General features: G+C 43.3%; 1 protein-coding gene across 1 annotated transcript in view; it reads right to left on the reverse strand.

Annotated features, from left to right (window-relative positions):
- Nucleotides 1-1,677: 1,677 nt before the first annotated feature.
- The window catches only part of col12a1b (collagen, type XII, alpha 1b), a 173,210-nt gene continuing 155,414 nt past the window's right edge, over nt 1,678-19,473 (reverse strand). Inside the window, exons 66-78 of the mRNA XM_085770776.1 lie at nt 17,111-17,197; nt 14,611-14,664; nt 14,304-14,399; nt 12,452-12,505; nt 9,765-9,818; nt 9,602-9,655; nt 8,835-8,906; nt 8,715-8,750; nt 8,035-8,101; nt 7,733-7,918; nt 7,059-7,127; nt 5,997-6,167; nt 1,678-2,822 (exon numbers count right to left, since the gene is read on the reverse strand). Coding sequence (XP_085626902.1) covers nt 2,701-2,822; nt 5,997-6,167; nt 7,059-7,127; nt 7,733-7,918; nt 8,035-8,101; nt 8,715-8,750; nt 8,835-8,906; nt 9,602-9,655; nt 9,765-9,818; nt 12,452-12,505; nt 14,304-14,399; nt 14,611-14,664; nt 17,111-17,197 — 1,122 coding nt within the window. The 3' untranslated portion in view covers nt 1,678-2,700. The remainder of the gene's footprint in view (nt 2,823-5,996; nt 6,168-7,058; nt 7,128-7,732; nt 7,919-8,034; nt 8,102-8,714; nt 8,751-8,834; nt 8,907-9,601; nt 9,656-9,764; nt 9,819-12,451; nt 12,506-14,303; nt 14,400-14,610; nt 14,665-17,110; nt 17,198-19,473) is intronic.

A 19,473-nucleotide genomic window follows, 5' to 3' on the forward strand; every position in this document is an offset into this window, starting at 1 on the left:
TCTATTTTATATACTTTTCTTTTCTTGGATGGTGTTTTAAACACTTTTTATTACTGACAATGTGCTTAATGTATTAGAGAGACCTGTGCACAAATGGCAAATAAATAAATCTCTCAATTTCAGTCTCTTTACAGATCTTATAGATGAGGAGTGCGTCTCAGCCTTTTGGCTTCATGTTTGTGATTCAGGAGGAAAATATCTGCAGAGGAAACAGCGGAGGAGTCGTCACACTTCAGACACTTTATTTCCCCCCAGTTTCCTCCAGTTTCCACTACAGGCCGAGGTCTTTCCCTCAGAAAACACGACGGATGAGTCAGATTCTGGACGACTCTGTTAAAATCCGGCCCCTCTGATTGGTCCAGGTCCTGTGTTAGTGTAAAGTTCTGGTGACTGTCCTCCAGGGTGAATGAACTCTTCTGCCCCGCTACACCATCAGTCCAACTACCACCCAGAGAGCCAGGTGTTACTCTTGTTACCCAGTCTGTAAAATGTTGTCGACCATATACTGTATAGCTGTTACTTTATGTGTGTGTTGCATACATTTACACCCAGTGGCTCATTTCCCTGACCTGCAGAACAGAAAGATTCAGGAAATCCTTCATTCCTGCTGCCATTAAGATGCACAATGCCATGTGTTAGGCTATACATGTTTTGTTTTTTTTACTTATTATATAATTTTATATCATTTATATCATATTATCTTAGGTTATGTAAGCTGCTGGACGATCTGAATTTCCCTCCTAGGGATTAATGAAGTATTTTATATTCTATTCTATTCTCTAATGTTAGTTTTATAGAAAAGTAGTATTCATTATTTCGTTATTATTAAGTATGCAGTCTCATAACTGCATTTCTGACGTTTATTATGGTTATTTCAGTAGAACATGCACCATAGACGAGCGGACTGACGCAAGATGGCGTCCGTGTCATTGGGCAGCAGTGTTGGCTGAGTCTCATATATTCAATTTTTTCAATCAAAAAATTCAATTTCAACCCTTATTTTACCTGCTTATCCAGTTTCTGGATCATATTGGTTTTTATGTTTTGGTATTTGGTTTTTATCTCTGTTGTATAATTCTGATCCAGTGTTTTGATATGAATCTGCCAATTCTATGTTTTCTTGTTATATTTTATCCCTTCGGGCACTTAAAACCTTTTATTGAACTTGACTGTTGGGTGGCAGTCCACACATTCATACATGGTGCAATAAGACCTAGAGACTGTGGCGATTATTACTAGGGGCAACTAAGATGCGATAATCCAATAGTTATTTACTCCTGTACTATGGATTTAGTTGTACTGTTTGCTCCCTGTTGAATGTGTGTGTGTGTGTATGGTGTTTGGTTGAGTAAGCACAGCACTCCACTGACTGTCCAAGACAAACTTCCCTCCGGAGACAATAAAGTTTATTTTGATTTTGAACTGCCCCTCATGTTGCCCCCTCTAGTTACCTGAGTTGCCCCCTGGTTAATGAAAATACCCCCACAAAGGCCTGTTTTATATAAGTACAGCTGGTCCAAATGCCCCCAACCCAGACTGATCCTGTTTTATTTGATGAAATCCCTTGACGATCTAGTTGTGGTCAACGTTAAGTCCTTTTGGTTGGACTGCCCCTGAACTCACCATGTTGCCCCTCCTCCCCTGCCCCCAGACAAACACACGAACAGACACAGGTGTAAATTTTCAGTAGTTTTATTGAAAAATGCCTCTTCTTCTGTTTTCAGAAATAAATAAGAAAATAAGGCTGTGGATTCACAATCTGCAGTTCAAACATGCAGCAGTGAAACCACCTCCATGGTCTCAGCCGCAGGTTTCCACTGCATCCCATACTGAGAAATGACAACAACTATATTCTGGTTAAAACAAAATGAAATGTAACCAAAAAAAAAAAAAAGAAAAAAAAAAAAAACATAAAGAAAAAAAATGAAAAATGAAAAACAAAACAAAAAACATAGTAAATATACACCACAGACATGCAATTCCACCTCTGGAAAACTTCGCTGTGACGGAGTAAAAAGGAAAAAACTGATAAATATAAAGTCTAGAGATACAAATGAAGCTGTGTGTAACTGCCATAATGAGACTGAGCCTCCTGACGAGGGTATAAGGTAAATTACTGGATGAAATGTGACAGGAAAAAATAAAACTAAACAAAAACAATCAATCTTCTCTGATGTCGCAACTGTGAACAAACATTTTCATCCCTCCTCTTCCTCCTCCTCTTCCTCTTCCTCCTCCTTACGATGAGTGCACTGTTCAACACTGCTGGTTCATGTTCATACACATCGATGCAAATATGTTACAAGCAAAAAGACACAAGTGGAAATAAAAACAAAAAAACAAAGCTCACAGGTTTTTCATGGAGTCTGAAGTTGTTGTTGGTTTTTTCTTATTTCTTTCTTTTTTTTTTTAGGTTTTTTTTCTTTTTCTCTTTTTAAATTTTGCCCCCAAACCCCTCCCCCCTAGCTCCGTCCGGACCCCCTCACCTGCTGCTGCAATGAATATTCACATACGTTCGTTTGAAGGCTTTTCAATGTTAAAAAGTGTTTCCCAATGAAGTCGAGGTGTCAAACCCCGTCTGCTCTTTGTTTAGTTGTTTGTAATGTGCATGAATCCAACAACAAACACAGGTTGAACAAGGAAAATAAAAAATAAAACAAAACAAAAAGAAACAAAAGAAAAGGGAGAACATGGCCGCTCTTATGATGTTAGCCTGTCGCCTGACGCCTTTCTGGACAGCGACCTCTTTCGGCGGCCGATCGACACCTCGTCCTCCTCGGGGCCGGGGCCGACGTGGGTGTCGGAGTCAGGAGGGAACTGGCCTGCTCGGAGATACAGCGTTTGGGCCGGTTGAGCACAAGAGTTTCTCAGCATGCACAAACACAACGGGTTCAACTTGGACTTTATCTACGTGGCTGCTAACGCTGCTAATGCTGCTAACGCTGCTAACGCTGCTAATGCTGCTAATGTTGCTAACGCACCAAGGCGTGGCGTCGACAGCGGGGGCGTGTTCACTCTGTGTGGAGGTCTGAGACAGGAAGTGGAGCTAACAAAGCTAAAAGCGCTGAGAGGAACCAGGAGCTTGTTAAAGGGATAGTTCAACATTTTTGGCAAATTCTCCTTTTGCCATAATCTCTATAGTCATAGCAGTAGGTTTGTTACCTTTAATTATCGGTGCAAGTTGTTTTTAGATCAGCGGGGCAGAGACGTGAGCTGCTCAGTGAACACAATCCAACAACTCCACAACGCTCTGGTGGACAAGTTGTGACCTGCACATTCACCACGCTATGAGATAATCATGTAACATTACGACACATGAAGCAAATACTCTGAATAATTTCTGTCTGGAGTGTAGTTCCGGCTGCATTTGCCTCTAAAACAACTCTGTATCGTAATGTTACATGATTATCTCATAGCGTGGTGAATGTGCAGGTCACAACTTGTCCACCAGAGCGTTGTGGAGTTGTTGGATTGTGTATTTGATGAGTTTGATGAGGGACAGGGGACCTGTACCGTTCACTGAGCAGCTCACGTCTCTGCCCCACCGATCTCAAAACAACATGCACTGCAATTAAAGGTAATGAACCTACTGCTACAGTATGACTATAGGGATTATGGTGAGAGGAGGAGCTGACAAAAATGTCGAACTATCCCTTTAACGTAAGAAATCTAATCCATTGATTTGATGAGTTGACTCTGCAGCTGATCACTGAGATCACAAATCAATCACTTTAAAAAGCAAAAACAGGAAGTCAGCTCATCATTAAGTGGAGAGGAAAAGATTCAGGAAGCAGCTTCTCATTTTAACAAACAGCGGATCACATGTGGATCAATCAGTCCAACGTATCAATAATTCTTCTGACTGATGTAACCATTGTGCATTTGTACTACGTTTATCATTTGTTTTGTTTTTGTCTTAATGTAATTTTATTTGTGGACCATGGGACTACGAATGGAGACTAGCTCTTGAGCTAAATCTGGCACATTATTTTTTGTGTCCCATTAGAAATAATCAAATAAATGAAATGAAATAATAGTTTATGAATGAAGTCTTTAAGTATGTGAAATATTAAAGACACTTTGGTTAATTAGATCTAATGATAGAGGCTGTTGAACCTCACATCAGTGGAACAGCAGCTTCATTTAACAGCAATTCTATCAATAATCAATCAATACTAGTCTGGACTAATGAAAGCTCCACAAATAAATAAACTTGAACCTGCTCTCTGACTCTCCGACACACCAGTCACCTGTCAACCAATCAACCCCTCGGCCTTGGACACGCCCCCGGTGACGTCATCACATCAGCTCATTCAACAAAAACACAACAAAAAAAAACCACACACACAACCAACATCAACTTCCTGTTACATCATCGTTAGTGTCGAGCTGAGAAAAGTCAAACCAAACCAAAAGAAAAGAAAAGAAAAGAAAAGAGAGATTCTTCTACTTCTACTTTCTTTTTTTTTGTACATTAAGTGGAACATCTCCACCTTCAGGGTCACATGTGCAGAAGTGACTCGGTTTGGCCCTGAGCAGTTCAAACAGCTACAAACACATGGGCAGGAGGGAAAAAAAAAAAAAAACCCAAGGAAAAAACCAAGAAAAAGAAAACAAAACCAAAACAAAGAGGCGTTTTGTTGGCATTCAGCAAGCGGCAGGTTGTTGTATGCAAGGCACAAGCTTTAAAACTACAGATGTTAAGGAGTAAATTTTAGTGGACCGGGGTTCAAACATCATTTACAAGGCACAAATTAGTTTATTTACACGTCATCACCTCCAGAGAGAGAGAGAAAGGCTTGTTAACAGAGTTGCTGCTGCGGCTGCTGCTGCTGCTGCTGCTGCTGCTGTTGGTGCTGGAGATGCTGAGCCGCTTTCTCTGCTACACATCATCCACCTTTGTTAGTATCTGCTCGGTTTTTGTTGTAGATGTTGTTTGGTTGCATGCTCCTCCACTGAACACAAGGGTTCTTTGTTTTGGTTCTTTGGCGTCAAGATGCAAAAAAAACAAAAAAAAAACCAGGCCACTAAAACAAGAGGCCGGTGCCGCCACCGCCATCATCACGCCATCAGGCCACGGCCGCTGTGAGTAGTCGATGTTAGTAGTACCGTTCCCTCTTTGTTGGGTTGTGTTGTTTCTCAGCATAGTTTGTTAATGGTTTCCTCTGGCGTTATATCCGTTTTTAAAAATTAAAAAAAAACAAAAAAAAAAACAGCTCTAGAGCGTGTGAGCAAGTGTTTCAGTTACAGGGCAGCACAGGCGGCTTAGAAAGTCTACTATGGTGAACCTGAAACAGGCCAGAGGATGAAGAAGGTGTCAGTCGGGTTGAAGTTGAAGCAGAGAGAGAGAAAATCAACACCTGTAATGATTAGTGGCTAACTGTGACGTATCCGCATGCATTAATTAATTAATTAATTAACCCCTCCCTCCTCCTCATGACATCATCATCATCACTACAGTAGCTCTACGTTAGCTTAGAGCACTGGAAAAGAGAGTAACGACACCACCATTGACTCCCGTGGTAAGGGTTTTGCGCCCCGAGTGGCAGGATATGGGTATTGCAATAGCGCCCAGAAAACCCATTCACTCCAATGTATGTGTGTTGCCCACTTGCTTGCAAATTAATGGAAACGGCCGTGTTTTTGTTTTTAGGTGTCTTGGTCATATCAAATTATACTTATAATTTGTTTATTACAAAATGTAGATTGAAACATTAATGTAGGCAACTGTTTTTTTTTTTTACTCGCTTATGTGTTAATGTTTATCTGTAAAGGGTCCTCAATGATGCTATTAACGTGGGTGATCTAGAAATGTCCTTAAATTATTGAAAATACCACACTTGCTCATTCACCAACAATGCAGAGATGTCAGTTCTTGGGCGCTTTTGCAATACCCACATTCCGCCACCAGGAGGCGCTTCCATTGGACCAATGTGTGTCGTTACTCTCTTATTCCAGTGCTCTATGTTAGCTCCGGGTGTTGGGCTCATACGTACCGATGTATCCCTGGCCGTTGTAGGGGATCCCCACGCACTGGGAGGAGTCGCAGTATCCGGGGGGTCCGGGGGGGCCGCGCACGCCGGCGTATCCGGGACGACCGGGGGGGCCGCGGGGGCCGGCGGAGCCCGAGGGGCCCGTAGCTCCTGTCCTGCTCTCTCCTGGTGGACCTGAGGGGCGACGAGCGAGTTAACAACCGTCCACTGATGGGAATAATGGCGCTACTTCTTTCAGTAACAGTCATCAAATTGCATTACAACGTCGTCACCGTTACTGACAATAAAATGTGTCGTTACTTGACTCAAGAAGTCCCGTCACTGAGTAATAATACACCCGTTAAAGTGTTACGTATGTATGACGGAGTATTAGGGCCACATTGAGAAAAAAAACAAAAAACACAGACTTCGAGAAAAAGTCGTAAATTTACGAGAATAAATACATACATTTACGAGAATAAAGTCGTAAATGTACGAGAATAAAGTCGTACATTTCATACAAGAAAAAAGTCATACATTATGAGAATAAAGTCGTAAATTTACGAGAATAAAGTCGTACATTTCCTACGTGAAAAAAGTCACAACATTATGAGAATAAAGTCGTAAATTTACGAGAATAAAGTCGTACATTTCCGACGTGAAAAAAGTCATAACATTACGAGAATAGTCATAAATTTACGAGAATAAAGTCGTACATTTCCTACGTGAAAAAAGTCATAACATTATGAGAATAAAGTCGTAAATTTACGAGAATAAAGTCGTACATTTCCTGCGTGAAAAAAGTCACAACATTATGAGAATAAAGTCGTAAATTTACGAGAATAAAGTCGTACATTTCCTGCGTGAAAAAAGTCACAACATTACGAGAATAAAGTCGTAAATTTACGAGAATCAAGTCGTAAATTTCATACGTGAAAAAAGTCACAACATTATGAGAATAAAGTCGTAAATTTACGAGAATCAAGTCGTAAATTTACGGCGCTGGCGCCCCCTGGATGGACGGCACCCTTAGCATTTGCCTATACTGCTGATGCCTATACGGGCAGCCCTGCTGAGGGGAGTTACCTTGAGGTCCTCTGGGTCCCTTCTGTCCGACTCCTGATGTTCCTCTGTCGCCCTTCTCTCCCGGAGTGCCTGAAGGAAGCACAGAGCTGAGCTGTAGTTGTTTGTTTACAGGCTGTTTACACACTCACCATCAGAGCGTAAACACACTGATGAAGTGATTCACGCTCCTCTACACCTCCTTCACTCTGTTCAGTCTCCTCTCTTCTTCATTTTCTAGACTTTTTACAGATCACGGCTTTGATTTGATTGACAGCACTGCAAAAACTCAAAATCTTTCCAAGAATATTTGTCTTATTTCTTGTCAAAATGTCTCAATTTTAGTCAAAACTAATCTCTTTTCACTTAAAATAAGACTTGTTTTTACACAGTTTTCACTTGTTTCAAACTAATTTTCAATTGAAATAAGTAGAAAAATCTGCCAGTGAAAGCAAGTTTTTTTGTGCTTGAAATAAGAAAGAAAAACTTGCTCCACTGTCGGAGTTTTCTACTTATTTAAAGTGGAAAATTTGCTTGAAAAAAGTAAAAAGTGTCTGAAAACAAGCTACTTTTTAATGTGATGAGTCTTATTTTAAGTAGAATTAGATTTATTTTGACTAGAAATGACATTTTGACTAGAAATAAGACAAATATTCTTGGTAAGATTTTGAGTTTTTGCAGTGAGGTCGTAGTCGTACCTCTCTCTCCCTGTAGACCCGGTTGACCTGGACTTCCGGGGAAACCGTTCCTTCCTGCGGCGCCGGGCTCTCCACGCGGTCCCTGCCTGCCTTCCTGTCCGGGGGGGCCGGGGGGTCCGGGCTTGTTGTTGTGGTACATGCCGTTGGGGATCTGGTTCAGTAGCGTGTTGACTCGAGTCATTTGTGCTGCAGAGAGACAGAGAGAGGGAGGAAGGGGGCGGAGCTTTAACACACACAGAGAAGAGAAACCATGGTGATGGACGAGGCCGTGTGTGATGATGATGATGATGTCGCTCGCTCACCGTTGACCAGCTGCTCGCACACTTGTCTGGCGATGGATCTCATCATGTTCTGAGGAGCGAAATCGCCCTGGAAACGGAGGAGAGGAAGGAAGAGGAGGAAACATCAAACCTGATTTCTCCTCAGAGTGAGAGATCGTTCATGTCTGAGGATCTTTGTCTTAACCAGAGAATGCATTTCCTGAAGGAAATACGGGTGAATGCTGAAAGCTCAAAGCTGAATGACTGTTAAAGGGGTACTGATCGATAATGGTAGAAGATATGAAAAAGTTGAATGTAACGTGAATACATGAGAGTTTTGTGAACGTTTTAGAAGTGGAATGAAGTCTGTAGGTGAAAGTATGTTGAAGCAGTTCAAGTTCAAAAGAGGAGAAGATTTGAAGAGTTTGAACACTTCATGTTTCAATGTATTTCAATGGGAAAAAAATTTCTTGATAAAGTTGGAATATTTAGAAAAGTATGAATGATATGAAAAACAAGAAGCCGCACGTTTTGATGTATGAATTGTTTGAATGTTTTGAAGTATGAAGAAGTAGTTGAAGGCCGTTAAAGGGAAGAAGTGTAAAGAATAATAATAAAGATTTGAATAACAATGACAATCGATCGGTAACGTGTTGTTTTCCTGCAGTGAAGAGTCTCACTGTGGATTAGAACTTGTTTGTGATATTATGGGATGTACTCACTCTCTCTCCCTTGTCTCCCTTGGCGCCGACGGAGCCCTGAAAAACACAAAACACGGACGGTTTTAAACCTTTGCAACGACAACAGACAGTCGAAGTGTAAAAGCCGTCGTAGACACTCACAGGAGGACCGTTGTCTCCGGACTTCCCTGGTTTTCCTGAAGAACCTGGTATTCCTGGAGATCCTGGAGGTCCCTGTGAGGAAACGGAGAGAGGGAACCAATCAGAGAGCAGATCAGACATCATCAGCTCCTTGAACCGAGCCTCGCGTCTTCTAGCGGAGACGGAAATCACCAAATTCACCAAAAATAAAAGTGTTCACCAACATAAAACTCGACATTAAAGCAGCAGTAAGCGATCCGATCCGGTGGTTTTGTCTAACTTCCTGTCAGCCGATGGAGTTAGCAGTCCCCGCCCTCGTCCCTACGTCACCACATTCACGCGCATCCCTTGGCTGCACACACAGAGAGGACTGCCCCTTTATGCCGCTCTCTCTCCTCATTGGATAAAGGTTGTAGGATACAAGAAAAGTTTTCTCCTCGGCTCAGAGCAGAGCAGAGTGACTGACAGACCCGTGTTTCAGACCAAACACTCTATAGAAGTGATTGCTGTCGGGAGATAGAACTATTTAAGACTTATATTAACACAAATATTCTGCTTTAACTTGTAATACAATAAAAGCAAAAGGTTAACTTAATGGCTCGGGGACTTTCTTGTAAATTATATTCCTTAAATTAAAAAGAGTTTCACCGCATTTTTTTTAGCTTGGTGCTTTTATTTTGACGGAAAGGCCTGTGTCTCTCTCTCACCCTGGATCCGGTTGCTTACCAAAACCTTAAACCAGGTCGGGTTAAAACTAAACTCAGCTCTCCGGCGGGTGGGGGTCTTACCATGGGCCCCGCGGGGCCTCGGGGTCCGCCCGGTCCGTCTTTTCCCTGCGGGCCCTGAGGAGAACAGACGGTGACGTCACAAACGGATCATGTTGAAGGAATTCAGAGCTGGTTGCCATTAAATCCCGTGTGTGTGTGTGTGTGTGTGTGTGTGTGTGCTCACCCTGACTCCAGCTGGTCCGATCGGGCCCACGGCTCCGGGGGGACCAGGTGAACCCTGCAGACACACAGGAAACGGATCAGATCCAGAACGTAAAGGTCACAGCGTCGCTCCGACAGTAAATCTGCTGCTTCGCGCTGCTTTGCTGCTTTGCTGCTTTGCGCTCCGGGTTTATAGTGGATCTCTGCTCTCTCTGCTCTTTGATGCCTCGGCATCGACTTTACAGGGAACATAATATATTCCAGATCCCTTTTATTGGCCGTTATAAACCAGGCCGCTCCGCCTGCAGCTCATTAAATGCATGTTGCTATAGCATCTGCTGCTACATGGTCACCTGCAGCCTGCTGCTGGCTGCACCGTGACTGCAGCGCCGCTCATCCATCCCATGATGAAGATGATGAAGATGAAGATGAAGATGACAGCTGCAGCGTCACAGGTTGGATTTCTGTTACATGAACCAACACTGTGTTGTTGAACGTTTCCTCTGCACCAACAGGAGGGTGAAGCTGATCTGATCAACAGTTCATCAATCTAACTAATAACTAGTGATGGGCGAGTACTGATACTCGCCCATCACTAGTTATTAGTTAGATTAATGAACGGGTCAATATTGGCCTTATTTCAAAGTATCGGTGCTGGTAAACGCCGATTTTCAAGGCAAAAAAAAAGTTTCTTCCGTTCCTTTAAAACAGTGGTTCTCAAAGTGGGGTCTGGGGGCCCCCAGCGGTCCTTGAGAGGGTCCCCAACTTTTTTTCAATATTTTTTCCAGAAATATTACATTTTTTTCTGGAAATTTCCATATAATTTCTCCAAAAATTCATGCCACTGGCCCTAATTTGAACATACATTGACTAAAAAAGTGACGTTATTCAGTCTCGGAACAAATATTTGTGTTTTTCTGGTGTTTGTTTCAAAATGTTGTCCAGTGCGGGTCCGTGGTGTAATTTATGTCAGTTTAGGATCCTTGATGTTATAAAGTTTGAGAACCACTGCTTTAGACAAACACCAGGGTTTCCTCTAGCCGCGGCCTGTCGCTCCTTAATTATGACCACCGCTTCAGAATCTGGTCCTGGTCAGACACCACCAGTCCCCATCACTTTGTAGCTAAATAATAATAAACCTTGTTCAGTGTCTCAACCTGAACCTGCTGGCCGGCGCTCGGCTGATCAATAAACAACACTGATGAGGTTGTTACAGCTCTAAAGTTTAACACCACGTGTCTTTTTCTCTTTATCATGTCCTCTTCTCACTGCTCACATTGATAAACACACGGTGATGATGCTGCAGCCGACCTTGAAGTCATATTATTCACTCCCGCTGCTGTTCAAGATGATCTGTCATTGTTGTAATTGAAATTTTGAAAATGTATATATAAATGTATATGGTATGCTCTGATGAAGGTCGTCTGAGACCGAAAGCTTAGCATTTAATAAAGTGAAATTGCATAGATCTAAGTGTGCGGAGATCTCTTTCTTCAGTTTGGACACTTTTGATGCCTCCAGCACCTTAGCAGAGAACCAGCCGGGTGAAGCGGCAGCCCCCTTTTTGCATGAACATTTATATATAAAAGTACTCGTTATCGGTAAGTACCGAAGAGTGAGTAGTCGTACTCTACATCCCTACTAATAACAGATCAATAAAAGCCTCATAGTTTGATAGTCGACCTGTAAACTTCACTACAACGTGAATAGGAAGTGATTCAGTGTCTGTTTCCCCTCTGAGTTTGATCAGGATCAGGTATTGATCCAGACCCAGCTGATCAATAAAAACACTCAGCTGCTTCACCAGGACCAGACTGGACTGGACCAGACTGGACTGGACCAGACTGGACTGGACTGGACTGGATTTGACTGGACTGGACCGGATCGGTGGCGTTTGTTTGAGTCCACCATGTTTCCCTCTCACTCATCGCTCCTCATCCTTCACAACAGAAAGTCTGAGTTATTTAAACCTGACTCCATGTGTTTGGACTCAGTGAAGCTTCATGTTCACGTTGAAATGATGTTATAAATGAAGACCTGAGACAAGTTTGGTGTCTAAACTCTCAGACTCTTCATGTCTGCAGCTCTCCACACACACACACACAGACACACACAGACTCACACTGTGTAGTGGTCACTGTGTAGTGTTTGTTGTGACTGTGTCTATAAACAGGGTTAATGGGGCTGCTCCTCTCTGGATCACTGACTGGACAAGTGGAAGAAGAGAGAAGCTTTTACAGACCGAGTCTCTTTCCACTCAGACTCAGTCTTTTATAAACACACACTTCTGATCCTGTCGAGAGCTTTTCACTCCTTCTTCTCCTCCTCCTCCTTCTCCTTGGAGCCAGCAGCTTTCTGTCTGAGCTCAGGTGTGATGTGTTTTTACTCGACCGCAGAGCGACAGGTATTTTATTTCTTATTTCTTATAACGCGGCTGTGAATCAAGGTGACTCCTTCTTGGCTCGTTTCGCCTCCAAAATTCAATTTAAAAGTAATATTCAGTGAGACCACACTCCCCCCTTCTCCCACCTCCCACTTCTCTCTGTGAATCCTCCACAGCTGGAAAAGCATCTGCACGCAGCCACGGAGCGGCCGGGCGCCAGAGCAGTAGTCAAACTCTGAGTTATCCCCGTTTCCTGCTGCAGAGCCAGAGAGAAGCGTTGGAGCGTTGGAGCGTTGGAGCGTCGGAGCTGCTGCTGCAAAACTTACTTTGTGTCCAGGTAAACCGCCATCTCCGGGGTCTCCCTTCGGTCCAGGGCGGCCCTGCACACACACACACACACACACACACACACACACACACACACACACACACAGAGAGAGAGAGAGAACAACAAGGTGACGTGGAGGAAGCAGCTCGGCCGACGGGAACAGAACATTTCTCTTCAAACTGGGATCAGCAACACGACAGCGAGGAGAGAGAAGATGTTCTGCCAGAGCTGCAGCTCGATCCAACTCAGACAGATGTGATGCTGAGTGATCAGGTTCACATCTGGATCAATATCTACCCTAGATCTACAGTGGCATGAAAACGTCTGGGCATCCCATCCTTCTGCCTTTTTTTATTTTAAAATAGTCAAAAACAAAAGAAATAAACTGATATTGCTTAAAATATTGAGAAGGAAACTTCCTGTTTGACATCTTCCACTTGTTTTAACTGTTAACAAACTGTTTCATGCCACTGTTGTATATCGATATCAGCTGATCCAGGTGCAGCCGATCGACACATTGAGGCCGAATGGACACAAAACTCTTCTATGTGCAAAAGACGAGTTAGAAAATATGTGTTTCTTTTCTATTTGAGGAGGAAATCCATGTTCAGGTGAAGAACCCGACTTATTCTGGACGTCTGAGTGTCACACGTTGAACTGTTGGAGCCAGATTCATTGAAAAAGCTCTGAGACAGAAATCATTATCTCCTACATCAGGCTACTTACTATTATTATTAAGTTAACTGTTAAGGCAGAAGTTTTATGTGTCTATGGACATATATTTATGAGTGGACTTGTTAACCATCTTGAAAATTGAATTGTTATTTGTATTCTATTAGTTTTTTGTTATTTTGTCTATGATTAATGTGACTGTGTTGAAACTTTATGTGCTGCCTCTTGGCCTGGTCTCTTTTGTAAAAGAGATCTTGGATCTCAATGGGACAAACCTGGTTAAACAGGTTAAATAAAGGTTATAATAATATAATAATAATCTTTGAATGTTATTGTTGTTGAATTATTGTTTAGTGTCTTTACAGCCAATGTGGGCCTGGTACAGTAATGTGCATGACACTTAAATCAATCAATCAATCAATTAATCTATAAAGGTCAAAAGGTCGAAGGCTGCAGACACTGGAACTGAAGGGATGATGAAGAATTTAACGTTTTCATCACCAACAATGTGCAGATTTATTTATTTAGTTTCACTCTGGACTTTATGGCTCCATAATCCTGGACTTGTCTCCATAGTGACAGTGGCTGAGGCTCATGGGTATTGTAGTGTCTAATCTAACAAGATGGATAGAAACTTGATTTCTTATAAACCAAAGAATATTTATGTAAATATTTTACGCAGTGAAGTCAGTTCATCAGTTAAAACCATAAACAGATTAAAATGTTGAAGTGATGAAAGTGTTTTCATGTATTTATTGTGATGTGGAGGAGCTGTTGCATTAGTAACAGATCTAAATAAACAGATAAATAAATGAAGAGTGAGTAGTGGGCTGAGTTGCATCAGTTCTTGTGTTTGGTTTGGTCTCCGACTCAGACGGTGAGTTACGGCGCTCGGTGACGCTCCGGTCTCAGGTTCGTCTCCGTAGCAACGCTGCTTCTGCTACTGCTGCTGCTGCTGCTGCTGCTGCTGCTTCTCTCAGACATGGAGGAATGTGAGTCTCTGCCACGGATCCTCCCCAGCTTGTAAATTCCCTTTCAAAATAAATCGCCAAATAATCCCCCCACTCTGGTGAAGTGAGTGAGGCATGCTGGGATTTATGTTTGGTTGCTGCTGACGCTCAAAGTCCTGCGTGTGTGTTACTGTGTGTGTGTTAGTGTGTGTGTGTGTGTGGACTCACAGCCTCTCCAGGAATCGACATGCCGCTGGGTCCTTGGGGGCCGGGCAGACCCATGGGCCCGGGGGGGCCGAGGTCTCCACGGGGGCCGACGGGGCCCTGAGGAGCACAGAGAGGAGACGGTTAGTAGACACATAGAAACATCCGGTGCTGAACGAGTCGGACGGAACGGATCGGACCGGATCAGATCGGATCAGATCGGACCGGACCGAAGCTGCCGCTTCTCTGTTCAAAACTCTTCAACTTTATACAAACTTTAGTTTTCATTCAGAGTTTTAAAGAGGAGATGAACGATGGAGATGATACTTACAACAGGACCGGACTCTCCTCTCTCTCCTCGAGGACCTTTGCTGCCAGGAGCACCCTGAGGAAGAGGAGGAGGAGGAGGAGGAGGAGGAGGAAGAAGAGAAGGAGGAGGAGGAGGAGGAGAAAAAGAAGGAGGAGATTGAGGAGGAGGAAGGGGAAGGGGAAGAAGAAGAGGAGAAGAAAAAGGAGGAGGAAGAAGAGAAGAAGGAGGAGGAGGAGGAGGAGGAGGAGGAGGAGGAAGAGGGAAGAGGAGAAAGGGAAGAATAAGAGAAGGAGGGGGAGAAAGAAGAGAGAGAGGAAGGGGAAAGGGAAGAATAAGAGGAGGAGGAGGATGAAGAAGAAGAGAAGGAGAAGGAAGAGGAGGAGAAAAAGAAGAAGAAGGAAAGGAGGAGGAAGAGGTGAGGGAGAAGAAGGAGGAGGAAGAAGGAAGAGGAGAAGAAAAGGGAGGAAGAGGAGGAAGAAGAGAAGGAGGAGAAAGAAGAGGGAGAGGAGGAAGAAAAAGGAGGAGAAGGAAAGGGAAGAATAAGAGGATGAAAAGGAGGAGGAGGAAGAAGAAGAAGAGAAGGAGAAGGAAGAGAAGGAGAAAAAGAAGGAGGAAGTTGAGGAGGAGGAAGAGGAAGAAGAAGAAGAGGAGGAGGAGGAGGTGAGAGAGAGGGAGGAGGAAGAAAAAGGAGGAGGAAGGGGAAGAAGTAGAGGAGGAGGAGGAAGAAGAGAAGGAAGAGAAAGAGGAGTAAGAGAAAGAAGAAGAGGAGGAGGAAGAAGGAGAAAACAGAGGTTATTCATTATTTATCATGTTAACACAACAGAGACAAAGACGAAGGTGCGACAGTGGAAAATATTTGCCTCTAAGAATCTGAAACTGTAGTTTATTTATTTTAACTAAAAAGAAAAACTACAATAACCAGCTGTGACAGGAAATGAACCGAGCCCTTTCAAATTAATAAAACTTTATTAATGTCTTCGAGGTTTAAAGTGTAGCAGAGCAGCAGCTGGTTAGACGGATGTTCACCTGTCAGACGGCTCGGCCTCTAGGCCTACATCACCGTTTACCTTCTTACCCGCTCTTAAAAAGATTTTACGAGCCATTTGCAACAGAAGGTTCCCATGGTTACTGCGCTCCAGGGCTCAGTATTCTCCCGTGTTCAACATACAGCGACTGAATAACCATAAATAACCGCGTATCTTATATATCAGCTGTAAAAAAAAAGACCCAGCAGAGATTAAAGGTAAAAACGTCTTGTGAGGAGTTACATCCATAAAAACCCAGAGATAAGTGAATAATATGTTGGAAGAATCACAAACATCCTTTTAAAATAATCTTTAAAACCCCACAGAGGGACAGTAGAACAGCTGCTCTGACCCCAGTCTGACAGACGCTTTATTAATATGAGGATGATGTTAAACTGTCACGATGCTGCTCAGATGGCTTTTATTAAAGGGATAGTTCACCCCAAAATTCAAATTTGACTCATTATCTCCTCCCCCTCATGTGGACTAAGAGCTGGGAGAAGTTTCAGAGTCCTCCGTGGCTTCTCTGAGTTACAGGGGGTCTCGGCGTAGCAGTGCATGTCCATATAACGGTTGCAAATGGATACCAACTGTCTTCGTAACAAAAAGACACACCAAAAAACATCCAAATACCTCCATGCTGCTCGTATGTAATGTCCGTCTTGTATTGAAGCCCCAACATGTGAAATTGTCCGCCAAAAAATTAAATAAGTCTATATTTCAAGCTTGTTTGTAGCAGAAAGCTCCTCTTCCCAGTTCGTCATATTTGGACGAACCAGGGTCTGTCCTCTTCCCAGTTCGTCCAGTTATGACGAACCGGGAAGAGGAGCTTTGAGAAGCTTCCGCTACAAAACAAGCTTGAAAAGTGGACTTATTAATTTTTTTTCGGGACAATTTCGCATTTCGGGGCTTCAATACAAGAGGGACATTACATACGAGCAGCATGGAGGTATTTGGATGTTTTTTGGTGTGTCTTTTTGTTACAAAGACAGTTGGTATCCATTTGCAACCGTTATATGGACATGCACTGCTACGCCGAGACCCCCTGTAACTCAGAGAAGGCACGGAGGACTCTGAAACTTCTCCCAGCTCTTAGTCGACATGAGGGTGAGTAGATAATGAGTGAAATTTGAATTTTGGGTGAACTATCCCTTTAACAATATACAAAATGTAACAAAAAAAATCAGCGATAAACAACCACAACAATCAGTTTCTCACTCGAAAAACTGCTCTGAGCTACAGCACCAGAGTGTGTGGGAAATGTAATGACCCGTGTGTCGGTTTAGACACTAGTTGGACTCAGCGCTGGAAAAACCGATGCCAGCGAGCGAAGGAGCGGCGTCCAGGCAGCCATCATGTTTCCTTCTTCTTCTTCAAAAAAAAATATGTGTGTGTGTCTGGCACCGTCGGTCGCTAAGAGACGAGAAAACGACACGACGGGAGGAAAAAAATGAAAAAATGTAAAGAGGAGTAGGTAGAGAGAGAGTTGTTCTTACCACTGGGCCCTGGGGCCCCTGGGGGCCGTTGGCCTCGGAGATGCAGGTGCAGGAGTTGGGAAGAGACGGACACTTGAGCTCGTCTCTCTGTGGGAGGAGGAGACAGAGACAGAGACAGAGACAGGTCAAAGGTCAGGAGGAGAAACATTCACAAGCGTCCCAAAGTGTTTCACGGGAACATTTAAAAGGGATAGTTCAACATTTTTGGCAAATTGGCCCATTGCCATAATCCCTATAGTTTTAGGAGTAGGTTCATTCTCGGTGCAAGCTATTTTTAGAACGGCGGAGCAGAGCCGTGAGCTGCTCAGAGCTACGCTACGGAGGCTCATGGGATTTCTTGGTTTCCCTCATCAAACTCATCAAATACACAATCCAACAACTCCACAACGCTCTGGTGGACAAGTTGTGACCTGCACATTCACCACGCTATGAGATAATAACACAACGTTACCACACAGAGTTGTTTTAGAGGGAAATTCATGCAAAACCGCTGATGCACGTTGCCTTCAGGGACAGTTTTTCATTAGGCAGTCTCTGTATTTCCCTCTAAAACAACTCTGTCTAGTAACGTTGTGTTATTATCTCATAGCGTGGTGAATGTGCAGGTCACAACTTGTCCACCAGAGCGTTGTGGAGTTGTTGGATTGTGTATTTGATGAGTTTGATGAGGGAAACCAAGAAATCCCATGAGCCTCCGTAGCGTAGCTCTGAGCAGCTCACGGCTCTGCTCCGCCGTTCTAAAAATACCACCACCAACAATCCCTTTAAACCAGAACAAATGCTGCTGCTGCTGCTGCTGCTGTGTTGTCCGTGTTGTCCCTGAACGCCCCGCGAGGCCTCGTCTCCCAGCGTCTCATGTCTAACAGAGGTAAACAGTTGAGACAACAAGTTCTGTACGTTGAAGTGTTGCACAAGTTGCAGAGCGAAGCCAGAACTCTGGTCCTGACAGCAGCCTGGGGGGGTTTCCAGCAGGAGGGAGGGGGTGATTAGGGGTGGGGGGGCAGTTTAACATTTTCTGGTTCAGAGATTTCAGCACAATGAGAGAATTAAGTTGGTTTTTTTTGTTGTTTGTTTTCTCCAAAGTAAAAACCTCAAGAAAACAGTTGAGAGGATGAAACCTTCAGGGATTCTATTGTTTTCTCCTTTGAGGGGCATTTAGTTTTTATTCAGTTGTAACTGTGAGAAACGACCTGAGACCTGATGTGAACCCACACTCACTGTGACCAGCACTGATCCGACATGATACACACCCCTAATGAATGGTTAATTAATCTGAAACATTATTATTGATTGTTTTAGTGAACAGAAACATTTAAGGTGCATTCACACCGGACCTTTTATTTTTGTCGCTGTCGCTCGTATCGCTCATTTGTCGTCGCTCTGTCGCTCAGCTACAATCGCTTGTCAATTTGGCACAGACTCGGGATCACAGCAGCCAATCAGCGCTGAGCGACAAGTGACTGATGACCAGAGAAATGACGTCGACTTGAGATTTCCCTTCTCGAACGATGGGCGATTTTTCGCTGAGTCGCCCGTTTGCATTGACTTAATATGTAAAAAATAAAAGGTCCAGTGTGAACGCACCTTAACTGTTTCTCAGTAGTTCTGCTTTTCTTTGTTCTACATGATGGCGAGTTGAATTTAAAGGGGACATATTATGGAAATATCACTTTTTAAAGGCTCTTTAACATATATTTAGGTGTTTGTTTTGCCATCCGGCCACAAAAAATGTGAAAATTGCCAAAAAAATCAGTAATTTTCAGGCTCCTGAGGTTAAAATCCATGTGGTTTTACCAGCTGTTCCCTCAGTTGTCTGAAAATGATGTTATTAGTTTTCAAAATTTGCATATAACCACCCCTACCTATGAGTAGAGGTACCAGTAGAAGGGGGCGGGGCAAGCAGTGGCTCATTTGCATTTAAAGGGACAGGCACTGAAACTTCTGAACAGAAAGAGCTGTGATGTTTGATCCTTGTGGTATTTTGACTGAAGCACATCACAGATACGTCTTTAAGACACCTGGGAACTATCTTAATGTGTGGTAAAGGGACATAGTATGTCTCCTTTAACATCTTTAACTTTGTTGGACAGAAGCAGAGCTCGGTCGTTGCTGCCTCGGCCTGTGGGAACACGGATTACAACTTTTATTTCAGCGAAAAACTGAAATAAAACTCAACGACTCATTTAACATGAATAAATAAGCTGAGCTCGGCTGACTGCCAGGCATGAAGGAGGTCTAATGAAGAGCCTGATGTTTGTTTCCTGCCTGGATGGTCCCCGTTCCAACATATGTATTTTCCCAACAAGTGGAACATGTAGAAACTCTTTAACTCTTCATCGCTGGAGGCCAAAGAATGAAGCGAA

Source organism: Trachurus japonicus, chromosome 24, assembly GCF_045865225.1.
Source record: "Trachurus japonicus isolate A0001 chromosome 24, Traja_1.0".
Taxonomy (NCBI): Eukaryota; Metazoa; Chordata; class Actinopteri; order Carangiformes; family Carangidae; genus Trachurus; species Trachurus japonicus.